Raw genomic sequence first — 25,752 nt, 5'->3', positions numbered from 1 at the left:
AAAAGCTTTTCATAAGAATGTTTATAACAGCTTCATCCACATTAGCCCCAAACTGGAAAGAGCCCAGGTATCCATCAATAGGAGAGTGATAAGCCAGAGAGTCTGACTTACTGACTGATATACTGACTACTACAGATAGTCCGATACACTGACTACTAGTCAGCAATGAAAAGAACAAAATACTGATAACTTAAAAACACCACAGCTCACTCTGAAACACATTATGCTTAACTGACCAGACACTGACTATTACATACTGGCTGATTCCCTGTGTATACATGAAATTCAAGAACAGGCAAATCTCTCAATGCAGAAATCAGAAAGGTACTGCTCAGGCTCAGGGGGACTAGAGTCTAAGGGAACTTTATGGGGTGATGGGAATTTTTGTGTTTTGATAGGGGTTATGTATGATTTTATTAAAACTTATGGAACTATGTAAGATCTGGACATGTCAATGTATGTAAATTAGGCCTTAAATGTATATATAGAAATATTCATATATATGAATGAATAAAAATAAGAGGGAAAGTTATGTTTGAAGATACTTTTCACTCAAAGTCCTAGACAACTTTCTGTCAACCTTTTTTAAACTCCATAATTAAGGTACAGAGTGAACAGCAGCAGAAACTTTTAAAAGTGAACTTCCTGTATTAGGATTTTCTAGACAAACAGGATATGTAGAAAATGTGAATTATTTTACAGAACTGGCTCATGTGATTGTACAGGCTGGCAAATCCAAACTCTGCAGGAGGTGCAGGAAGGCTGGAGACTCAGGGAAGATTTAGAATCCCTAGGACATGCTGGCAGAACTCCCCATCCTTGAAGGAGGCAAGTCTTTTTTAAGGCTGTCAGCTGATTGAACAAAGCCCACCATGGTTACGGAAAACAACCTGCTTTACTCAAAATTTACTGATTTAAATTAAATGTCAATCCTATCCAAAAAATACCTCCACTAGAAATACCTAACATGTTTTTTTTTTTTTCTTTTCCCCTTGTATCTGGGTACCATCTTAAAAAAAAAACTGCCAAATGTAACTCAACAGAATTGAGTGCCCATTAGGTGCTAGTAATATTTACTGGGCACAGAGACTAGAGAGAAAAATAAAAATCAGACATGAACTAAATAACCGTGATACAAAGAGGTCAGTACTACAATAAAGATATGTACAAAAGGCACAAAATAGATAGCAGTTGCTCAGTCTGTTAGAGAACAATGAGAGAAAGGTCTGAATAATACTGACATTTTGCCAAGAGAAGAAACAATGTGAGAGAGAGAGAGAGAGAGTAGCAAGAAAACATCACTCTCAGGAAGAGGGAGTGTGTGCCGATGGAAATGAGCACTTGGATGCCGATGGAAATGAGCACTTGGATGCAGCTAAGGAGTGCATAAGGCAAGTGCCGGAAAAGCTGAAACACCATAAGCCAAATTACCGAAGACCAAACATGCTCTCCCAGAGAATTTGGGTGCATTCTGCAGCAGCAGGAAATCATGGAAAAGCTCTTGTAAGTAGGGAAGTGACATGATCATTTTGCAAAACAAAATTAGAAGACTTATAAGCCAGACCACCAGTTGAGAAGCTCAAGGACCTAACTACTAGTTCCAAACATGATAAATATACCAAGAAAGGTCAAACGGTCTACTAATGCCAGGCCAAATGCTCAAATGCTCTTATATCTGACAATGAAAGTTTTTTAATAAGGCTCCTTAAAAAGTATTTGCTTCAATTACTTTTAGAAACACAAATCACTGCAGATGGTGACTGCAGCCATGAAATTAAAAGACACTCCTTGGAAGGAAAGTTATGACCAACCTAGAGAGCATATTAAAAAGCAGAGACATTACTTTGTCAACAAACCTCCGTCTGGTCAAGGCTATGGTTTTTCCAGTGGTCATGTATGGATGTGAGAGTTGGACTGTGAAGAAAGCTGAGTGCCGAAAAATTGATGCTTTTGACCTGTGGTGTTGGAGAAGACTCTTGAGAGTCCCTTGGACTGCAAGGAGATCCCACCAGTCCATCCTAAAGGAGATCAGTCCTGGGTGTTCATTGGACGGACTGATGCTGAAGCTGAAACTCCAATACTTTGGCCACCTGATGTGAAGAGTTGACTCACTGGAAAAGACCCTGATGCTGGGAGGGAATGGGGGCAGGAGGAGAAGGGGTCGACAGAGGATGAGATGGCTGGATGGCATCACCGACTCGATGGGCATATGAGTTTGAGTAAACCCCAGGAGTTGGTGATGGACAGGGAGGCCTGGGATGCTGTGATTCATGGGGTCGCAAAGAGTCGGACATGACTGAGCGACTGAACTGAACTGAACTGAAGCACTCAATTTTGCTAATCAAAAATAAGTCTGAGGATAAAAAAACCCACATGTAACATTAAAAAGCTTAAGAAGTGAAAGAGAGAGAGAAAAGTTGCTGACTTATCCACTGCTTCAAAGATCAACTTGACAGAATTCCAGGGAGGAAAAAACTGGAGATACTATGTTATAAAATGTCTGAACTACCCATGAAGCAGTATAATGTTACTTGAAAGTTAACTTAATGAAAGCTTGAAACCACTGAAAATAATGTTTAACAAGTATAATTAAAATGCTAATATATCATTAATGCAAAATTTAGGTTTAAAGAAAGTAGGGAAAACCACTAGGTCATTCAGGTATGACCTAAATCAAATCACTTATGATGATACAGTGGAAGTGACGAATAGATCAACGGGATTAGATCTGGTAGAGAGTGTGCCTGAAGAACTATGAGTAGAAATTAGTAACACTGTACAGGGGGCAGTGACCAAAACTGTCCCCAGGAAAAATGCAAGAAGGCAAAGTGGTTGTCTGAGAAGGCTTTACAAATAGCTGAGGAAAGAAGAGAAATGAAAGGCAAGGCAGAAAGGGAAAGATTCATCCAACTGAGTGTAGAGTTCCAGAGAACAGCAAGGAGAGATAAGAAGGCCTTCTAAAATGAACAATGCAAAGAAATAGAGGAAAACAATAGAATGAGAAAGACCAGAGCTCTCTTCAAGAAAATTAGAGATATCATGAGAACACTTAAGACAAAGATGGGCACAATAAAGGACAGAAATGGTAAGGACCTAACAGACACAGAAGACATTCAGAAGACGTGGCAAGCATACACAGATGAACTGTACAAAAAAGGTCTTAATGACCCAGATAACCACGATGGTGTGGTCACTCACCTAGAGCCAGACATCCTAGAGTGTAAAGTCAGTGGGCCTTAGGAAGTGTTACTACAACAAAGTTACTCCAGGTGATGGAATTGCAGCTGGGCTATTTAAAACCCTAAAAGATGATGCTGTTAAAATGCTGCACTCAATATGTCAGCAAATTTGGAAAACTCCCTAGTGGCTCAGACGGTAAAGAATCTGCCTGCAGTGTAGGAAACCTGGGTTCAATTCCTGGGTCAGGAAGATCCCCTGGAGAAGGGAATGGCTACCCACTCCAGTATTCTTGCCTGGAGAATTCCATGGACAGAGGAGCCTGGCAGACTACAGTCCATGGGGTTGCAAAGAGTTGGACATGACTGAGTGACACTTTCACTTTCAGCAGCGGCCACAGGACTGGAAAAGGTCAGTTTTCATTCCAATTCTAAAGAAAAAAAATGCCAAAGACTGTTTAAACTATCACACAGTTGTGTACATTTCTCATGGTAGCTAGGTTATGCTCAAAATCCTTCAAGCTAAGCTTCAGCAGTATGTGAACTGGGAACTTCCAGATGTTCAAGCTGGGTTTAGAAAAGGCAGAGAAACCAGAGATCAAATTGCCAACATTCATTGGATCATGGAGAAAACAAGGGATTTCCAGAAAAATTTCTGCTTCACTGACTACACTAAAGCCTTTGACTGTGTAGATCACAACAAACTGTGGAATATTCTTAAAGAGATGAGAGTGCCAGACCACCTAAGAACCAACGGTTAGAACCGGACATGGAACAACTAACTGGTTCCAAATTGTGAAAGGAGTACAACATGGCTGTATATTGTCATCCTTCTTGTTTAACTTATATGCAGAGTATATCATGTGAAATGCCAGGGTGGATGAATCACAAGGTGGAGTCAACGTTGCTGGGAGTTATATTAACAACCTCAGGTACATAGTTCATAGGCTAATGGCAGAAAGTAAAGAGGAACTAAAGAGCCTCTTGAGGAAGGTAAAAGACGAGTGAAAAAGCTGGCTTGAAATTCAACATTCAAAAAACTAAGATCATGGTATCTAGTCCCCATCACTTCATGGCAAAGAGAAGGGAAAAGAGTTGGAAGCAGTGACAAATTTTATTTTCTTGGGCTCCAAAATCACTGTGGACGGTGACTGCAGCCATGAAACTAAATGATGCTTGCTTACTGGAAGGAAAGCTATGACAAACCTAGACGGAGTATTGAAAAACAAAGACATCACTTTGCTGACAAAAGTTCGTATAGTCAAAGCTAAGGTTCTTCTAGTAGTATGTATGGGTGTGAAAATTGGATCATAAAGAAGGCTGAGTGCTGAAGAATTGCTTCTTTTGAATTGTGCTGGAGAAGACTCTTGAGAGTCCCTTGGACAGTAAGGAGATCAAACCAGTCAATCCTAAAGGAAATCAACCCTGAATAGTCATTGGAAGGACTGATGCTGAAGCTCCAATACTTTGGCCACCTCTTGTGAAGAGCCGACTCATAGGAAGAGACCCTGATGCTGGGAAAAACTGAAGGCAAAAGAGAAGGGGGCAAAGGATGAGATGGTTAAGATCGCATCACCAATTCAACGAACATGAATTTAAGCAGACTCTGGGAACTAGCTGGAAAACACCACCATCAAAAGCATTCATAGTACTTCAACACCAGAATACACCTTCAAGCTCACACGAAACATTCACCGAGAGACCATATCCTGCACCATAAAACACACTTCAATAAATTTAGAATAGAAATACAAAATATGCTCTTAGACCCCAATGAAATTATGGTAGAAATCAATACTGAAAAACAATTGGTAACAAAGTAAGGTGAACCAGAATTTTAATTTATGAGATGCACCAAAATAGTGCTTAGTGGGAAAAACACAGCATTGAAAGCATATATTAGAAAAGATGATCTAAAATCAATACTCTTAAGCTTCCAAATAAACTGGATTTAATTTACTCTTCTTTTTCTAAACTAAGTAGAAGAAATAAGTAATTAAAAACAGCAGAAATTCATAAAATTTTAATAGGAAGTCAAGACTGGTTCTTTGAAAATATCAGTAAAACCAATAAGGCTCTAGCCAGGCTAAGAAAAAAAGAGATGACACGGATCACTAATCTCAGAAATCAAATAGGTGACAACACTATACGATGAGCCCATGGAGGGTAAAAGAATAATGAAAGAATATTACGAACACTGTAGGCACCAAAATTTAATAACCCAAATGAAATAGACCAATTCCTTCAAAGACACAATCTGCCAATACACACACAAGAAAAAGCAGAGAATCTGAAAGTCTTTTCTTAAACAAAATTGAATGATTAAAAACCTTCCAAAACAGAAAGAACCAGGCCCAGATGAGTTCACTAGTGAATTCTACCAAATATTAAAGGAAGAAATTATACAAATTCTCTACCATTTCTTCCAGAAGATAGAAGCAGAAGGAGTAATTTCTAATTAATTCTGAGGCCAGCATCACCCTCATACTAAAGCCACACAAAGACATTACAAGAAAACTTAAAAATTAGTATTCCTTCATAAACACAGATGTAAAAATCCACAACATAATATTAGAAAATCAAATCCAACAATGTATAAGAATTATACACTACGACCAAGTGGAATTTATTCCAGGTATACCAGATTGGTTCAACATTTAAAAATCAAGTAATGTAATCCATCACATAAAACAGGCTAAAAGAAAAACCACAAGATCATATCAAAAGACAGAAAAATACTTGATAAAGTCCAACATTCATTTACAATAGAAACTAGCAGCAAACTAAAAACAAATAGGAACTTCCTCAACCTGATAAAGAACATCCACAGGAAATAGCATACTCAGCTAATAGCATACTCAGTTGGTAAGAAACCTTTCTCATTAAAGTCAGGAATAAGGCAAGGATGACCTCCTCTTACCACTCAGTTTGAAAATCAAACTGGGAAGTCCTAGCTAATGCCATGAGATAAGAAAAGGAAATAAAAAGCATAAAGACTGGGAAGAAAGAAACAAAACTGCCTTTGTAAATGACGTGATCATCTATGTAGAAAATCCAAAAGAATCAACCAAAGAAATCCTGGAACTAACAATTATAGCAAGGCTATAGGATACAAAGTTAATATACAGAAGTCAGTTGCTTTCCTATATACCAGCAGTGAGCAATACTATTTACATTAGTGCCTCAAAAATTACATACTGATGTATAAATCTCACAAGATGTGAGCAAAAGTGTGAACCTACATAAATAAGATATAAATAAATAGAGAGATTCCATGTCATGGATTGGAAGAGTCAATAACGTGTCATTTTCCTGAACTTGATCCGTAGGTTCAATGCCATTCCAATCAAAATCACAAAAAGCTATTTTGCAGGTATTGCCAAGTTGATATATGGAAAGACAAAAGACAGGCAATAAGCAACATACTGAAGAAAAGTAAAGTCGAGACACTGACATTACCCAACTTCAAGAAATACTATAAAGCTACAGAAATCAAGACAGTGCAGTGATGGAAAAAGAGAAACAGAGAACAAAATAGAGCCCAAAATAGTCCCACATAAATGTAGTCAACTGATCTTTGACAAAGAAAGGCAACTCAGTGGAGACAGGATAGTCTTCAACAAATGATACTGGAACAAATGCAAAAAAATGAATCTAGACACAGACCGTATACCTTTCGCAAAAATTTAGTTCCAAACGTATCACAGACATAAGTGTAAAAAGCAGAATCTTAAAACTTCTGGAAGGTAACATCAGAGAAAATTTAGAGACCTTGGGTTTGGCAATGACTTAGATACAACACCAAAAGTGCATTCCATTAAAAAGTAAGTTGGACTTCAATAATTTAAAACACTTATGCTCTATGAAAAACCCTTGTTAAGATATGAAAATACAAAGTGGGAGAAAATATTTGCAAAACACGTGATAAAGGACTTATACCCATATATAAAGAACTCTTAAACCTCAACAATAAATTAATAAATGGACAAAAGATCAGAATAGACACCTCACCAAAGAAGTTATACACATGGCAAATAAGTATGAAAAGATGCTAACCACATATGTCATTAGGGAATGACAAAACAGTAACAAGATACCACTACATATCTATGAGAATGGCTAAAATCCAAAACACTAACAGCGCCAATGCTGGTGAGAATGTAGGGCAACAAGAACTCACATTCATCGCTGGTAGGAATTCATACTTTGGAAAACACTTCAGCAGCTTCTTACAAAGGTAAATGTAGGCTTATTGTACAGTCCAGCAACTGCACTCCTTGATATTTATCCAAATGAGTTGAAAACTTATTTTACACAAAAATCTGCACATGTTTATAGCAACTTTATTCAGAATTACCAAAAACTTGAAACAACCAAGATATTCTTCAACAAATCAGCAGATAAACTGTGGTACATTCACAGCAATAGAAAGAAATAAGCTATCAAGCCATTAAAAGACATAAAAGCACCTTAAATGCAAATTACTAAATAAAAGAAGCCAACCTGGAAAGGGTACCAAGTAAAATTCCAAGCTATATGATATTCTGGAAAAGGCAAAACAGTGGATATGGTAAAAGGTCAGTGGTTGCCAGAGGCAGTGAACAGAGAGGGTCACCGAGGGGACTTGAGGGTGGTGAATCTATGCTGTATGATATTGTAATAGTGAATACATGACAATATGCCTTTGTCACAACCCACAGAACTGAGCAACACAAAGAATAAACTAAGGACTTTTGTTATTAATAATGTATCAATATTGGCTCATCAATGATAAGATATGTTCCACACTTAATGCAAAAGGAGAATAATAAGGGAAGCTGGAGGGTGGGGGGGCAGACATGGGAAATTTTTGTACTTTCTGCTCAAATTTTTCTGTAAACATTTTCTAAACTGCTCTAAAAAATAAAGTATTACATTTTATTTTAAAAATCATAACCAGCTTCAATTGCTTTTAAAAACGCTAAGTTCTTCATAAGTTGCTGGTCACTATTATAAATTTGAGGAAAAACTAAACGTGCGTATTGAAATTTTTAAGAAGTGATAGAAGGAAAAAACTATCATCTGACTTACCTGTTGCTTCAAAGGTCAGCTTTATGGAATCCCAGGGTGTCAGTTCTTTGGATACAAGTCTGAAATGAGCAGGTTCTCTTGGAGAAACTTCTGGGGCAGGAAGATACCAGTTTTTCCTATTTGGAAAGGTAACTTCAATATTTAGGTTGCTTTATTGATTAACTTCTAGCTATAACTCATGGACATGCTCAGAATATAATAAACACATAAACTCTGATGGAAATGATGATCAACAATGTCAGTTTCTCTGAAGCCCAGGTTATTATTTGTGTAGTAAAACCTTCCTGAAGTTAAGAACAAGGATCCCAGGTGATCTGACTTCCATTACCCATACTATTTCTTTTCCTCCATTCCTTCACTGCCAAACCATTAAACTTCCCAGAAATAAAACAATTAGAAACTGATGCTTAGCTGCTTGCTATCTGTTAGACCAGTTAAAAGGGCTACCCTTTGTAACTATTCAGGTTTCTAGAGGAAAGACATCCTAAATCTGAAAAAGCAGAATTTTGAAGGAAAAAAAAAAACAAAAAACTTCTGAGTGCTTTATCTGTAATAATATCAGAGCTTTTGTAGTGATATAAAAAAAATAATATAAACAGCACTCAACTTCTGTGTTAACCAGTTTAAATAAGAGAGTACCGGCATAGTGATAGGAACTGAGAACACACTACCCCCATCTCAAAGGAGAGAAGTGATGAACCGACCTGATGAGGAAGTGCACAGGCAGATACCAGGGGAAGCCACAGAGCGGGGCACTCTCCTCACAGTCAGCTCGGACGGTGTCGTTGATTTCGGGAACGTGAGGTGTTATGTGGGACATGCCGGTATAATCAAATCCATTGATCCACACTCCAGAGTCCCGTTTAACTACGTTTCCATCCAGACCATGAAACGTTCTGGTTATATGCTGAGAAGAACAAGCCTGATGAGGAAAGTACTGTTTGAACTCCTTCAGCTACATCCCTGCCCCACATGAACGAAAATGACTAAGTAACAATACCAAGAGATGAAGAGGCTACCGAGCAACGGGAACCCTCACATACCACTGGCACCAACACTTCAGGAGACTGCTTAGCATCACCTAGTAAAATCAGCATGCACATACCCTGCACACCAGCAACTCCACTCCTGAGTGTGGACCTCAGAGAAACTTGAACAGGGTACAAGAGTGTTGGTTCTGCACTGTCTATATTAGCAAAAGCTGGATACAACCCAAATGTCCATTGATAGCAGAATGGACAAATAAATTAGGGTGTCATCCTAGAACAGAAGTCTATGCAGCAATGAAAAATAATGAACTACAGTGATACAATTCATCCTGGAACACTCTGACATGCTGTTGGGCAATAAGAAGCAAAGTCACCAAAGAGTATTTATGGTTTGGCTTTATCTATAAGAAGCTCAAAAACAGGCAAAACTTCTATGTTGTTTAGAGATTCATACATATGTGGTACAGTGATGGTTAACTGCAATCTTTAAGATAGTACTTTGGAGGGTGGTAAGAAGGAGAGGAGCAAAAGAGTTGGGATTAAGGAGGGAACACAAGGGTTTTCTAAGGTGCAACTAATGATCTTTTAAATTCAAGATGATTGTTTTACTCTTTCTTACAAATATACTGCTATATTTGTATTTCATACAAATTTTTTTGAAAACCAACTATTTCAGATTTAAAACACATGAACACTAAAACTCCTAAAAGGTCTTATTTAAAAGAAATACACACACATACACACACCCCCGCCTTTCCCTTTCAGTCTGTTACATGAAGCTAATTCATGTGCAAAAGAAAAACAGAAATCACAGCTCACCACTAGACGACAGACTTGTGCCTAACAGAATGAAAAGGCACCTTGCTCCATCCTGAATAGCTCTATTGACAGCAGAAACCAGCCTGAAGAATATCAAATTCGAAAAGAAACAGTACAAAGGGCAGGGGTAAACCAAAGCCCACAGGCCAAATGGCCTGCTACTATTTTTATAAATAAAGCTTTACTGGAACACGGCCACATGCATCTGCTGGTACTGTCCATGGCAGCTTTCACTCTGTAAAAACAGAGTGGCTAAAACAGAGATCGGCTGGCAGAGCCTGAAATATTTATTACCCGGCCCTTTAAGTCTAGCTTCTCCTAATGATTACTGATGTAACATCTGTCACATAAAATGGATCACTGTGTTCTACAGGTCTGTAAACAAGGAATAGTTGGCTCTTCCTCAAAATCTCCTCTCTGATATTTAAGTTCAAACATATTATTATTAACTTACTCAAGTCTCTGAATAGTAATCTAGGTTATGACTCTTGGCTTTTCTGTTTGGCCACTCCATTCCCTCTTACAGGAAGACTGAAAATAAGATGACTTAAGTTCTTTTTCCTGTTTTTTAGCAGCTCTAAAAAGTTTGCAGAAAAACCTGAAATCTAAGAAAGTTGCAAATCTCATTCTATTAATATCTAAGTTGTTATACTTTCACTATCCCGTATTACCTTGAATATTACCTAAGATCAGTCTTACCAGCATTTTAAAGAGTCTGTTTCCTTTTGCCAGTTAATAGGAATTCATATTTTTACTCAGTCTGCAGACAGCTTTACAATCTATATTTCTAACAGTTGATACATATATGTGCTCATTTTTCTAAGTACATTTTTGTAATCTGAACAGTAGTAAAAACAAACAGGTTTCCTTTCAGTTCCTTGGGAGAAGGGTTTCTAGCTGATCAGAATGCCTCTTGATGGTCAATCTTTTCCTCACTGCCTTACACAAAATAGTCAAGGTACAATCAACAGGTCAACAGTAGAAAAGTCACTTATGTGTTTTGAGCTTTACTGTTGACCAGTGAAACTCAAAATACCATAAGCCTTTCCTGTCCAGAATCTCAAATAGCTCACACAAAATCACTCTTACCTGAAGAAACACTCTCTTAGGCTTTGGACTGGCAGGGTTGGAGCTGTACGGGAAAAAAGTTCCACTGCAAACAAGGAGGAATGTAACTGTACATACCAAAGTTAAACTTAGCATTGTTCTTTTTGTGCTTTTGACAAGGTAGATGAAGTTAATCTAAAAACACAAAAACAGAAAAATTACCATTGGCAGGAATGTGGTTTTAGTGACTTTCTAACAGGCATTGTAGCAGATAATGAAGGACATGTATCAGCATGTGCTAACACACTCCAGCTTCCGGTACACAAAGCACTCATTATAAGGGATTTCCATCACAAGTCAAGAGTCTAAATAAATGAGAGATGCCACCATCATGGAGACAGTAAGCAGACTTCCTGGCAGGCAGCAAGACAGTACGGGGGAACAGGGAAACTGAGACAGGGTCTCTGCTCAGTCAAGAGATTACAGCATGTACATCTGTCAGCCAAACAGTGACCGTATTTTATTTCTATCAATACTCTGCAGCCAACACTGTACAGCAGACAACTATTTAACTGTACCAGACATCATGACATGCTTTTATTAAAGAAGTAACCTTTTATGCAAGTAAGCAGGCCTATTTCAAAACAAAACTCAAGTTCTATTTGTAATGCTTTCATAACATGCCCAGGTGCTAGATTCACCTAAATGAGCATTTAGATGCACCTTCAAGACTGCCCTGCATGTAAAGAAAAACTGCTATAAAAGTAGTTCTGCACCTGAAACTTACACAGTATCATAAATCAACTTTTAGTTCAATTGAAAAAAAACAAAACTCTGAAAACTGAAACAAACTGGGAACATAAAAGTCATTCTGCTCTTTTCACTGCCAAGTTAACCAAAGCCAACACAAAACAACAGATCTGAACTTGGGCAGGAAAACAAGTGGCTCAGTCTCAAGATGGGCATCCTGAAAGTCCTAAATATATTAGTTTCTTAGTTGTAATGAAATCACTGAATTAAAGTTTTGGAGGACACACAACTCATAGAATATGTCCACAGATCCCCCAGGGGTTTTGAAGGAGCCACTCCAAGAAACAATGACCTAATCCCTGCTCCCCTTATCAGCTACCCTCCCAGGGTCAATAAGAAGAAAAGTGAAGAACATAAAGGTGAAAATATGTTTTTGAGATGAAAATGAAAAATTATTCATACCAAGTATTCAACTATATGAAACTAATAAAAAGAATTTATATCTACAGTGTAACATACGCCATCCAGAGTACTCTCCAGCAAAGGAGTACCAGCCTTATGTTTTCACACTGGGGCCAGAAAGGAGAAAAAGTGCCCAAGGCTTTAGGGCAGTGAGTCAGCGAGACACAATGTGTTACCCTGTCTGTCCCTCTTCCTCCTAAGGGTCACAATATTTAAAATGTGGCTCCTCAGAACAGTATCAAATATCCTGCCACGTAATGAGTTTCGCCTCCAGTGGAAGGCTGGTTAGGTTTCGGTACAGTCGTGTGGGTCCAGATAAAGCCTCCCTGTGACTCCTGCCATTCTCCACCTGCTGCTCCTAGAGCCGTCCTACAGCTTCTGCTTAGGCGACAGCTCCCACATCCACATTCTCTCTTCTCCATGTTACGAGGCTCATCTTTTCTGCCTCTTGTGTTCACCTTCTGGAAGAGGTTTGGTAATGGTGATAAATGAAAAGGTGATCCCAGAGGGAGAGAAGGAAGAAGAGAATGGTCTAAATAACAATGTATCTGGATCCCACTGTCTTAACTGTCACTATCTTTTGTCTTAAATATGATATCTGATACCACTCTAGGTTCCAAAATGGGTGTGAATTAAAATGAAGAGAAGCATGAGAAGGGACTATGCAATGTCCAGTGTGTACTGGCTTTTTCTGACAGTTTAACCTCCTGATCCCACTCCTATCAGTAGTCTTATGTAATCAATATAACCACGACGGCCCCAGCACAAGATAACTCCCAGAAACCTGTTAACCAGTCATTTGACAGCAATTTAATTGCTTCCTAGCAAATATATTTAATAAATCCCCATAGACTAAGAGAAAAGCTCTCAGAAGTATGCATTGTGGTTCAGTTCTCCACTACCCAAGAAGAAAAGGCTCACTCTATTAAAAAGCCACTATCTATAACACAGGTACACACAAATAAGAAATGAGTGAAGAGAATGGTAACCCACAGCATCAAAGAGCAGCAGAGTTATCTCACAGTATAATGACAATCAAATTCGAGCTTAAAATACTCCAAGAGGCACTTTCCAAAAGCTTTCCAAATAAAATATAATTTAGAAGATAATAACTTTAATCTAGTTGCTTATGGTTTCAAAGATTTTCATGCTTTGGAGTCACTCCCAATTTTCAGGGTTCTTTTTGTCCCCGGTTCATACTGAACTGATCTGAAATGCCCCACATTTTGATCATCTTTTATGAGTATTAAGAGCCTTCATTCACGGACGATGATTTAAATATATTTGGGGGCTGGAGGATCCAGTTCATAACTTTGCTTACTCTAGATTAAACCTAATCTCCATGTGATGACACTACAAACTCCTTTAATTCTCACAACAGCCAACCTATCAAGAAACACAGAGGATTTAAAGGCTTAACATTAAAACCAAGAGAAGTAAACTTTGAAGAGAACAAAGAGCACTTCAGAATTTTCCATTCATTCCTGCAAATACCAGTAAAGACTTAACCATAGTATTAATAGTTTAAAAAAACAGTTCTGTGTATAAGAATTACTCTACAGGGCTACAGACACAGTCACATACACAGCAATTTATTGGCTATTTTGGAGAAGGAAATGGCAACCCACTCCAGTATTCTTCCCTGGAAAATCCCATGGGCAGCAGAACCTGGCTGGCTACAGGCCATGGGCTCACAAAAGAGTCGGACACGACTTAGTGACTAAACAAGGACGAACTCTATTGAAGGGCCTTCCATGGATAGTGCTGACTGTATCTCTGGTTCCTAGATCTTAGTCTTCACATGAGATGCCTTTTACTGTATCTGTGTGAAAAGCTCGTTATTATCTCCATGCAGGAAAGAATTCTAAGAGTCCTAACTACTTTTTCTGTTTTGTCCCCTAGCCTCAAGTCTCAGAGTATAACTACAGGTATTCAAGTAAGACAGGTATGTCTTACTCTTAGGAACTGCAATGAAAAGAACCACAGAACAGGGGAGTGCTGACGCCACGCTAAGGGCAGAGCTCCGCCTGCAGCTTGCTCCAGCAGGGTGGGTGTTACCCACTGCACCGTTTCTTCCCCCCTCTCCCCTCTGCAGAGTCCCTGGGAAGAGAGGCAGGCATGGCAGAGGCAGGACTCTCCCTCCGAGGGCGGAACACTGACAGAGCAAAACGACAAGGCCTGTAACACGTTCTCATTACTCGGTAAATGAAGGCATGTTTGGGTGCTGTGTGTCACTCAAGGACACAGACTCCACTAATGACCTTGGTGGTGCCAGCAGTGAGGCAGGTGAATGACAGTGGAAAAGTCCTCATCAGAATTAGTCTCCCTTCACTAGCTCTAACAGCAGCAGTGAAACTACCACGTATTTATTAACACTTGCCTCCAGTCAGTAAGTTCAAAACACATTCTAAAAATTCACCACCAAACAATCTACCAGTTCTCACTTGATATTCATTCCACACATTTCACATTCAGGTGGTTTGAAAGCTATCTGAAAAGAAGTATCATCAGAGGATTTGGGAGCATGAGGCAAAAATAACAACAAAACCCCCCTTCTACGTTTTCTGACCACACTGAACCTACAATATGCACCATTTCTTTTGCTTAAGAGTAGAAAGTAAGTGTTGGCCACTCAGTCGTGTCTGACTCTGAAACCCCATGGACAGTAGACCACCAGGCTCTTCTGTCAATGGAATCCTCCAGCCAAGAATACTGGAGTGGGTTGCCATTTCCTTCTCCAGGGGATCTTCCCGACTCAGGGGTTGAACCCAGATCTCTTGCATTTCAGGCGGATTGTTTACAGTCTGAGAAACCAGGGAAGCTCTTCAATGCTATTTCATAAGATCTAGCATGGTTAAACTCATCATATATTTATATATAAAATGAAGAAGGAAATTTAAAAAAAAACAAAAACCTTTTTCCTTACAAAATAGGATGAGAGAATCATGGTACAACCAGCCAAAACAGAGGCTAGCACAACGTCAGGTGGAATTTCCGAACCACTCCTGCCAAGGATAGGGGTAAACATCTCAAATACGGCCCAGATGAGGTACAGTGCATACAGATATGGAATAAACATCCCCAAAAGGTAAAAGGCAATAAATTTTCCTCCGGCACCTAGAGAAAAAGAGAAAGAAAACATACATCTCTGAAATTCTCCAGTGAGATAATAGCTTTTTATAGCAACAGTGTATCTTTACACCTAACAAAAATTAGGTTAGCAGTGACTTGGCCTTTTGGTACATGTTATAATGAGAGATAAAACACTTTGAGAGGGTAAAATACAAATAAGAAAACAAAAAATGTAATATATTACCATGTGTTCATTTATGTGAGAATGATGGATATAAGATAAACATCTGTGTGATCTTAAAACAGCAATAATTTTGAAAGCCTACCCAAGAAAATCAAATAAGGAGACAAGTCTCTGGAAGCCTTAATGTATTTTAAGGCATTTCCCGTTTGTATCGCAACCAAAAATACCCTACCATGCTGCTTCAAGTCCTTTTGCACGCAAAGCTTTGTGAGCAGCGGGAATGCCACCCAGACAGCGCTGATAAATGCAGAGCAGAGCCCCCGGTAAGTGAGAGCTGTTAGGAACCCACAGTGTACAAACAACGAGACATCAAAAAATACTTCTCCCAGGTACTGGCCACTGGCGTTCTGAAAGAAAGAAAATACAGACAACTCATCAAGATCTTTTATTGCAGTATAATTTCCACTGCTCAGAAAAGCTACATTTTGTCTTGAGCAGGGTCTATTCTTTAGACTATGAAGTAAACACTGACAAAGCTACCTCCTCTCACGAAGCAATAAGTTCAAATTGCTGCACCGGAAAGGAGAATTTAACAAGTTGGGGTAAAAACATCATTACTCATATATAAGCTTTCCCTCCACTGGGCTGAGAGACCTTTGGAAATGTTTTGAAGTAGAAGAAAGCACTTCCCTTAAAACATTCACTTCTATAAGCTCTTTTATTCATGAAATTTTCAAAGAATGTCAAGCAAACCAGAGAAACAACCCACATGAAGAACAGTATAAGCTGTTGCAGCACCACCAACAGCACGCCTCAAGAACTGCAGGACCCTTAGAGCACAGGGCCATGGGGGGTTTGATCAACACTTTCTGAGCTTTGAAGTCTGAAAGTCTGAGGATTCCTGTAGAGCACCTTGAGTTCTTCAGGGGAAAGTTGCCTTATGAACTTTATACATCTTAACTTCTACACCAGTGATTCTATTAGTGTAAACAGGAAAGTTGTAATTTCGGTGCACAAACACCAAAACAGAAATACATATGTTTAAGCTTTTCTCTCTCCTCTGCCTTCTCATTTCTATACAGTCCAGGGCATGTTTGTTAAAAGAGCCCCTACTTCAAAAGTGCAAAAGAGTAGTTTCAGTCACACGTGTTTCAAAACAAACTAAAGGTCACTTGGCAAACCTCCTTGGACAATGAAAGATACGCTATTGTCGGTAAAATATTAGATGTTCAACACTATTAATCAAGAGTCATGGTCTCTAAAAAGAATAAAATAGTTCTCAGGATGCAATTTGAAGCAGAATTCCACTCAGATATTTAAAAACAAAGACATCAACAATGAAGACTGTAATAACTGAAGATGTTTTACACTGTTCGCACTTTGTACCAAGTTCAAACATCCCTTAAATCCCTGCTCCCCACCTCTATCACCCTTTCCCCCTTCCAGTCCATTGGTAAAATATACTGTTACCAGTGTGTTCCTGCTGAATCACAAATCTTCTCACTCAATATCCTGCTTAGAAAGTTTAAACTGTGGCCCCAGTGATTTTTAGGGTTATGCTCTAACTATCAACCTTATCTTCACCACACTGAACTTTTTATTGCCTGTGACCCAAACGCATCTTGTATATTCTGACCTTTGCCCATCAACCAGTTCCCTGGTACACTTCTACTCAGGCCACAAAAAACACAGTTCAAATGTCACCACCCTCTTCATGAAGCCTTCCTGACTTCACAAACAAAATTCATCTCTCCTGGCCCTACAATCCTACAGCACTGTGAAACTATCACTCTATTTCACTTCATCCCAGTACACTGAAATCACTGTGGTTTCCCCATCATTTCATCCCCCAATTGAGACTGTGGCCTTCTCAAAGAAAAGACTATGTCCCCAATCTCTGTACCAGGCCTGAGGATGGGAACCCACTGGGTACTCAAAGACAATGTCAGACAAAAATGAAAATATTACTTTTTCTACTGTGCCTTCAGCCCAAAGTTTCATAATTGGACAACTGAAATTAGACAGAATTTTACTAAGCATTTCTGTCTTACCCTCTACTGTACCCCAATGCCATATCAACAATAGTCAGCCACACTCTGGTTACATTCCACTGCAGCAAGAATACCTGAAATTGAGCTGCATCATGTAATTCTTTTGGAAACTGAAGTCATGAAGATATAAGTATTGGCTCAACCATAAACAGATGGCTAACCTCAGTGTATCTCTTCAGTAGGGCCTGCCACACAGAAGGGCTCCTTACACCATATCCCAACATGAACTGAACTGAGACCAAGCTTCAGTTCTTGAAGACATGCTAGTCAAAGTATGCTGTTTATAATCCTCCGTGTCTCCAGTCTAATCCCCAGCAGGAAAAACTGAAATAAACAGGTGTGCACATGCCATACTGAAAATGATGGAAGAAAGAAAGGTTTTCCCTTTTATTATCTTAGAAAACCAGAACATGAGAGTGGCTTACTCTCTAATTATTCAATTTTTAGTCCTGCTGTCTCACAAACCTAATAGTTAACTTTGTTTTTACCAAACAAATGTATACAGTTGAAACCATGACAATACGGCCATTTCTCTACGACAGCATATGTCATTTTGGAACTCTATCTCCCTTCCCTTTCTCTCTTCAGCAATGTGTCATTAACCCCCAGATCACCTAGCATGCTGACAGAATCTGTATCAACATACAGGTTAAAAAAAAAAGTAAAGGAGACTGAACATGTTCAGTGCAGCGTTAGATACAGTGCTCATCCAGGCAGAAAATAGTGTCAGTTCTGTGCCAGAGACTGCCTCAGCACGGGGGAGAGTGAACATCATCATCCCTGCCCTCAAGGAGCTGACAGTCCAATGGAGAACAGAGCTATTCAAATAAAAATAACTGGTGGCCCCAGGGAAGGTTGGCAGATTAAAGATCATGGTTACAAAAACTGCCACTGTCAGCAGAAGGAGAAGACCATGCTAACACACCTTGCTGTCACCAACACCCCAAACACTGTTTGCCAGCCATATAAACTCATTTATTTAAAGTCTGCAACCCTCAGAATGAGAAGTTTTCCAGAAAGTCAACATGGTTCTGGGAGTCAATTTTCCATAACTATGCCAAACAATTTTTGGTGTCACAAAAGGTGAAACATAAGGAACCCCACCTGAGTTTGTCTTCAATCCTTGAAGGTGGCAGAAAGAAATCAATAAAAAAGCCCAACACTTACCACATAATAAAATCTTTTTGCAAGGGTATGTATGAATATTATTTTGGCTACAGCTGCAGTTCCATACAGACAAACGGAGACATAGAAGTGGTTATACCATGAGAGGGATTGTCCAATAAGGGAGATGAATACTGCTATAATGAGAACTGTAACCAAGCTGGTAAACCAGCTTATCAGAGTGATGCCAAGTCCACAGAAGAAGTCCTTTGTGTAGGTAGCAGCTGACGGAGAGAAAACAAGAGTAGTGATCACTGTCTTTATCAATTTCACAAGCAGTTAGTAAAATTAAAGGAGCAAACATTAAAACAAAATTTACCACTATAATTGAAAATACTAAAATTTCCTAGGGGTAAGGTTTGTTAAACATTACAACAAGGAAAGTATCAGTGAATAAAATTCAAGTATGAACATTTGCTGAGAGTCTGTGGGTACAAAAGACCCAAAGAGGTAAGTCTTCAGGAAAAGTTCAGATATATTCCTGACTGGAAAAGGGAGTCATCTTGGTTTTTATCACCTCTGGCATGCTTTGTGTATTGAAATAACAGCAAAAATGGAATGCAAAGTTACATATAAAATCTTACCAAAAGAAACTAACACAGGAAGAGAAGCAGCATGAGAAAATAAAAGCAGTGATTAAGGAGTATTTAAATGGCTGCTAAATATCTGACCAGCTAACAGCACACACTATCTTAAGACTATAAAATAGTTCAAGCAGAAGCAGACCAATTTAACCACAAGCAGTTCATTCATACTCCAGAACAGGGTGCTACTGGTCTGCAATGTGGACATTTTTTAAGGGGACTCTTCACTAAAAGTCAATACTTACAAACCATTTTCTACAAGCTTTTAAAGTACTTCCATGAAGTGCATAAGTACATAAAAACTGCATGCCTCACCAAGACTAAAAGTATAATGAGCATATCAACCTGATACTCATTTAGAAATTTCTTCAGTTCAGTTGCTCAGTTGTATCCAACTCTTTGCGACCCCATGGACTGCAACATGCCAGACTTCCCTGTCCATCACCAACTCCCAGAGCTTGCTCAAACTCATGTCCACCAAGTCGGTAATGCCATCCGACCATCTGATGGATGTCGTTCCCTTCTCCTCCTGCCTTCAGTCTTCCGCAGCATCAGGGTCTTTTCCAGTGAGTCAGTTCTTTGCATCAGGTGGTCAAAATATTGAAGTTTCAGCTTCAACATCAGTCCTTCCAATGAATATTCAGGACTCATTTCCTTTAGGATTGACTAGTTTGATCTTGCAGTCCAAGGGACTCAGCAGAAGAATCTTCTCCAACACCACAGTTCAAAAGCATCAGTTCTTCGCTGCTCAGCTTTCTTTATGGTCCAACTCTCACATCCATACATGACTACTGGAAAAACCACAGCTTTGACTAGATGGACCTTTGTCAGCAAAGGAATGTCTCTTCTTTTTAATATGATGTCTAGCTTTGTCATAGCTTTCTTCCAAGGAGCAGGCTTTTAATTGCACGGCTGCAGTCACCACCTGAGTGATTTTGGAGCCCAAGAAAATAAAGTCTGTCACTGATCTATCGTTTCCCCATCTATTTGCCATGAAGTGATGGGACCAGATGCCATGATCTTAGTTTTCTGAATGTTAAGCTTTAAGCCACCTTTTTCACTCTCCTCTTTCACTTTCATCAAGAGGCTCTTTAGTTCCTCTTCACTTTCTGCCATAAAGGTGGTGTCATCTGCATATGTGAGGTTACTGATATTTCTCCCAGCAATCTTGATTCCAGCTTGTGCTTCATCCAGCCCAGCATTTCACATGATATACTCTTCATATAAGTTAAATAATCAGGGTGACAATATACAGCCTTGACATACTCCTTTCCCAACTTGGAACCAGTCTGTTGTTCCATGTCCAGTTCTAACTGTTGCTTCTTGATGTGCATACAGATTTCTTAGGAGGCAGGTAAGGTTGGCAGAGGTATTCTCATCTCCTGAAGAATTTTTCTACAATCTGTTATGATCCACACAGTCAAAGGCTTTGGTGTAGTCAATAAAGCAGAAGTAGATGTTTTTCTGGAACTCTCTTGCTTTTTCTATCCAACGGATACTGGCAATTTGATCTCTGGTTCCTCTGCCTTTTCTAAATCCAGCCTGAACATCTGGAAGTTCTCAGTTCATATACTGTTGAAGCCTCACTTGGAGAATTCTGAGCATTACTTTGCTAGCGTGTGAGATGAGTGCAAGTGTGCAGTAGTTTGAACATTCTTTAGCATTGCCTTTCTTTGGGATTGGAATGAAAACTGACCTTTTCCAGTCCTGTGGCCACTGCTGAGTTTTCCAAATTTCCTGGCATACTGAGTACAGCCCTTTCACAGCATCATCTTTTAGGATCTGAAATGGCTCAACTGGAATTCCATCACCTCCACTAGCTTTGTTTGTAGTTATGCTTCCTAAAGCCGACTTGACTTCAATTCCAGGACATCTGGCTCTAGGTGAGTGATCACATCATCGTGGTTATCTAGGTCATTAAGATCTTTTTTGTATAATTCTTCTGCGTATTCTTGCCACCTCTTCTTAGTATTTTCTGCTTCTGTTAGGTCCATACCATTTCTGTCCTTTATGTAAGAAATTTCTTACAACAGTGTAAATCAAATGTTATTTTTCTTAAGATTTGTAACTTCTTGGAAAGATACAAGAAAAGTGCCAAAAAACTTTAGGTAAATTCTATACCCATCCAGTATTGTAGTTTTAGAGGAAAATACTTACTTTTATATTTGGGATGCAGTAATTTCCTTCCCAGGTATAAAACAACAGCCATTACCACCATATAGTTAATTATTGAGCCAACACGAGACGGGTAGGCGATGACAAACAGGCCAAGCACATCAAAGAAGACCATGTTTCCATGTTGATACTTAGAAGAAGAAGCCAACATATCAGATGTAGCTAGATATTTAAGAACTGCTAAAATGTTGTCACCTATTAGTAAAAAGAAATGAAAGGTAACAAAGTTGAATAAACCATCCACTGTTGGCATCAAGGAGTACCTAGAAAGACTATCAACAAAAACAGCTTTCTACCATCCTACTGTTCTCCCCAATTTTTCTTGCTAAATATCTCTTATAAGGTCCATGCCCTCTATGCTGTTTCTTCTCTGCTTTGAAGCTCAGTGACCTGGTCTTCATCCTTTCTCTTCTATTTATTATAGCTACTCCCTGATCAACTGTACCCTTGCTGGTGACAAACCCAACAGCTATTTCTCAGTCTCTATTCATTTAACATATACTTAATGTAGTGGACACTGCTCTGACATAGGAATTCGGTGGGGAACCAAGAACCTCAAGAAGCTCACAAACACCAAACAAGTTCTTACACACGTATTAAGAATTAATAAGGACTTCCCTGCTGGTCCAGTGGTTAAGAATCTACCTTGCAATGCAGAGCATGCAGGTTCAACCCCTGTTCAGGGAACTAAGGCTGCACATGCCATGGGGCAACTAAGGCCTCGTGCTGCAACTACTCTTCTGAGCCCATGCTCTGGAGCCTGCGCCCACAACTGGGGAAGCCTGCATGCCCCAGTCAGAGATCCCTGTGTGCCGCAACTAAGACCCAATGCAGCTGAATAAATAAATACTAAAAAAAAAAAAAGGAACATCAATAATATCTTAATTAAAAAAAGAAATAGTATGGAGAAAGTGCCCTAAGAACGTATCAGGGAGACTAGTGGAGTTGGAGAAACCAAGGAAGCACCTGAGGAAGTGAATTTCTAGCTAAAGGATGGATAGCAGCTATAACGGGGGAGAGATTTTGTTTAGAGACCTGTGTAGATAAAGGCCCCGAGGAGGGGAAAAGTGTCCAGAATGACGAGTGAGAGTCTTTTGCAATGAAGCTGGAGAGCAGCCTGAGTCATTGTCAGGCAGAAGCTGGCACCTCAGAGGCCGTCATAAGTATCTGTTACATCAATCAATGACTGAGTTTAAATTACAATGAAGAATTATAAGAAGCTCTGAATGGTTGGCGTATCTTCCTGATGCTCATTTCATCCTGGACTTTCTCTTCTTTTCACTGAAGACACCACACTGTCTCTTTCATTGGCTCTCCTGCCGCCTTCAAATGTGTCTTCCCCCTAAGCTCCGGTTTGTTTCACTCTTCCAAAAACCATTTCCATTTTCCAGACTTCTGTGGTTTTGACTATGCCTTTAATTTCCAAACCCAGATACCCAGTTCTACCATGGTCTCTAATGGCGTATCTACATTTTCATCTTGTCAGTTCACAGACATCCTCTGTCTCGTGTCTGACAGAGTTCACAGCCTCTTTCCCCTCCTCACTACTGCTCTGGGCAAGAGCCACCTTCCCATGTCCAGTTATGGTCAGTGGTATCATCTCTCCCCAGCCAGCCAGGCTTTACCCTCTGAGGTCTTCTTTGCTGCCATTCATCTGATTCATCCCTGCTATGTAACGTATCAAGTCTTGCTGAGTTTTCATTCAAAATGTACCTAGTTTTCCACCCTTGCTTTCATGTCTATCTTTTGCCAGCACTACAGTCTAGGTCCTCCGTATTCCACACTAAAATCACTGTTGGCACAGCCTTGACTCTTGGCTCTCTCCTCTTTTCTCCCATACACTCCATACTGCATCACCAGACTGACAGCATTTTAAACCATCATTCATTCACATATGCAGGCCTTTAATGATTTCTTATTCCTACAGCATCCATTTGCTGACTTTTAAAGCCATCTACAGCTTTCTCTACCTCCATACACCTCTGCCTCATTCCCTCTATGTCTGAAAAATGCAGCCTCCATTCACACTGTAGTCTAACAGTCCTCGCCACAAACGAGCCCTACTCACGCAGAGCTCTTACTCTGCACGAACAGGCTCTTTCCCGCTGTGCCAAATCCTAACTCTCTGCAAGGCTCAGCCTCAGACTCGCCTCCCCTGACTACTACTGATGTCTGTGGAAAACATTTTAACTCCTCTGTCCTATATAGCTGGCTCCCCTGTCCTCACCACCCAACATTGGATCAATGTAACTTTTCCATACCTGGGCAGGTTGCCCAAACATGTGCTTGTGCCACCTCCAATGTACAGCTTCCGTTTTGGCTACACTCTCAATACTCAGCAGTGTGTGCATAACCCTAGGTCAGCTCCCTTTCAGATTCCTCATAATGAACAGTCTTACGTTCTTAACTGCTAAACTAGACTTCGAGGCTAAAATTCAAAGCCTCGTCCAACTCCAAAGCCCCACTTCATTCACACCATACACTGCCTCCCTAATGCACAGGACACAGAGTATCTATAGGCTCACAGGTCATCCATAATATCCCATCTTAATATCAAAAGTCTAAATGAGAATACCAACCTGCTCTCTGAATGGAATCTGTTAGAATTCTGTCCGCTGTATCATACTTGGTGTGATAAATGTATCCATTCTCAATAAAAGCTAAGTCTATTCCTAAGACATACAGGAAAAAAAACAAAACAAAAGTCATTTTACTTTAAAGATCTACCTCAATTTAAGGCCTCTTTGTTTAATGTATTAAATTCCTAAAAGACGTCAAAGCAGTACCATGACTGCTTTGTCACATTCTTGAAGGAATGATGAAATTCTCACAGAACCTATAGCTGTGATACATAATTCCATATATAATGACTGGGGCATTACAAGTCACACAGCAAGGAGTAGGAACACTGGCATGGGAGGCCATCAAAACTTTGCCATCTACATCCTTCCCAGTCCAGAGCCAAGTTTTCACGTTAAATAAGCTGTACAAGTCCCCAGGGCAGTTGGCAAAGCAAGGTAACAATGAAAACGATCCCTGAAGGGTCTGTTACCATCTTTTGGGAATCAAGTGCTAAACAGTTCTCCCCTGTTCTTCTGTCACACTGTGGGCCAAGATGACATGTTCTAGAAAAAGGAAGCATTTAAAGTAAATTGGGAAAAAAAAAAAATAAAGTAAACTGGAGTTTAAAAGAAAAGGAGAAGATCAGGAGCTCTCTTTCAGCGAGTCAGAATATACAGTTCTCACATAAAAATCTGCTCTCAGAAAACGCTGCTTACTCACAAACTTCCAAAAAGACTTGTTTTTGATTAATCATTGTCACAGAAAAGTCCATAACAATTGACAATACCTGGAATGTTCCCAAAATCCCTGTAGATCCGGAAGTCAGTATCTGAAGGAATGATTCCACTCTGGAAAACCTCCTGAGCCACCACTGAAGCAAATGGGTGTTTAGCTGCTGAGACATAAGCTTGGACCAGCCAAGGATTTTCAGGACCTGAAATGAAACATGACAACTAAATGAGGCTAATCTGGATTTTTTTTTTTTTAAACATACATAAAATAGTTACTATGGTGATTTGGGGAGACAGGTCAAGAGTTTTGTTTTTTTAATCCTCTTTTCTGTATGTTTCAACATTTCTTTGATAAATGTGTATGATTCTTTTAAATGAAAAATAACCTTGTGGAAAACAAAATTTCTTTTAATAGTAACAGCACTATAAAAAGTTTAAGTTTAAAAATGAAAAACCACTCACAAGCCCATCATCCAAAGATAACTATTATCATTTTTATGTCTTTGACTTATGTATGACTTATAAATGTATGTGTGTACACAGATGTACTGATAGGGTATGTATAATCTTGACATTTCTCTTTCACTTAACATTGTACTAAACACACTCGTATGTTGCCAGTTATTACAATGATTATTTCAGATATTGCAATGATCATGGTCCAGTGGTTAAGAATCCACCTTTCAATGCAGGAGACACAGGTTCAATTCCTGGTCAAGGAACTGAGCTCCCATGTACTTCAGGGCAACTAAGCCCGCACACGACAACTAAAGAGCCTGCACGCTGCAGTGAAAAGATGCTGCCTGCCACAACGAAGACCCGACGCAGCCAAATAATTTTTAAATGGTCATTTTAATAACTGCATAATTACTGAATATATCATAAAGTTCCTTATTATTACACATAATTTTTATCA

At 39.4% G+C, this 25,752-nt stretch overlaps 1 protein-coding gene across 4 annotated transcripts in view; it reads right to left on the bottom strand.

The window, feature by feature from the left end:
• Nucleotides 1-25,752, bottom strand: part of ERMP1 (endoplasmic reticulum metallopeptidase 1) — a 55,415-nt gene that overhangs the window by 5,184 nt on the left and 24,479 nt on the right. The window contains exons 5-13 of one of the 4 annotated variants that reach the window (XM_043891311.1): nucleotides 24,893-25,039; nucleotides 24,123-24,215; nucleotides 21,526-21,738; nucleotides 18,788-19,008; nucleotides 15,802-15,976; nucleotides 15,228-15,430; nucleotides 11,144-11,296; nucleotides 8,951-9,168; nucleotides 8,247-8,362 (exon numbers count right to left, since the gene is read on the bottom strand). In XM_043891311.1, the coding sequence (XP_043747246.1) occupies nucleotides 8,247-8,362; nucleotides 8,951-9,168; nucleotides 11,144-11,296; nucleotides 15,228-15,430; nucleotides 15,802-15,976; nucleotides 18,788-19,008; nucleotides 21,526-21,738; nucleotides 24,123-24,215; nucleotides 24,893-25,039 (1,539 nt within the window). The remainder of the gene's footprint in view (nucleotides 1-8,246; nucleotides 8,363-8,950; nucleotides 9,169-11,143; nucleotides 11,297-15,227; nucleotides 15,431-15,801; nucleotides 15,977-18,787; nucleotides 19,009-21,525; nucleotides 21,739-24,122; nucleotides 24,216-24,892; nucleotides 25,040-25,752) is intronic. The other 3 variants (XM_043891313.1, XM_043891312.1, XM_043891314.1) reach the window with 3 other exon arrangements.

This window comes from Cervus elaphus, chromosome 29 (genome assembly GCF_910594005.1).
Source record: "Cervus elaphus chromosome 29, mCerEla1.1, whole genome shotgun sequence".
Lineage (NCBI taxonomy): Eukaryota > Metazoa > Chordata > Mammalia > Artiodactyla > Cervidae > Cervus > Cervus elaphus.
Note: the sequence above shows the minus strand (reverse complement) of the source record. Positions and strands in the feature narration are given on the sequence as shown.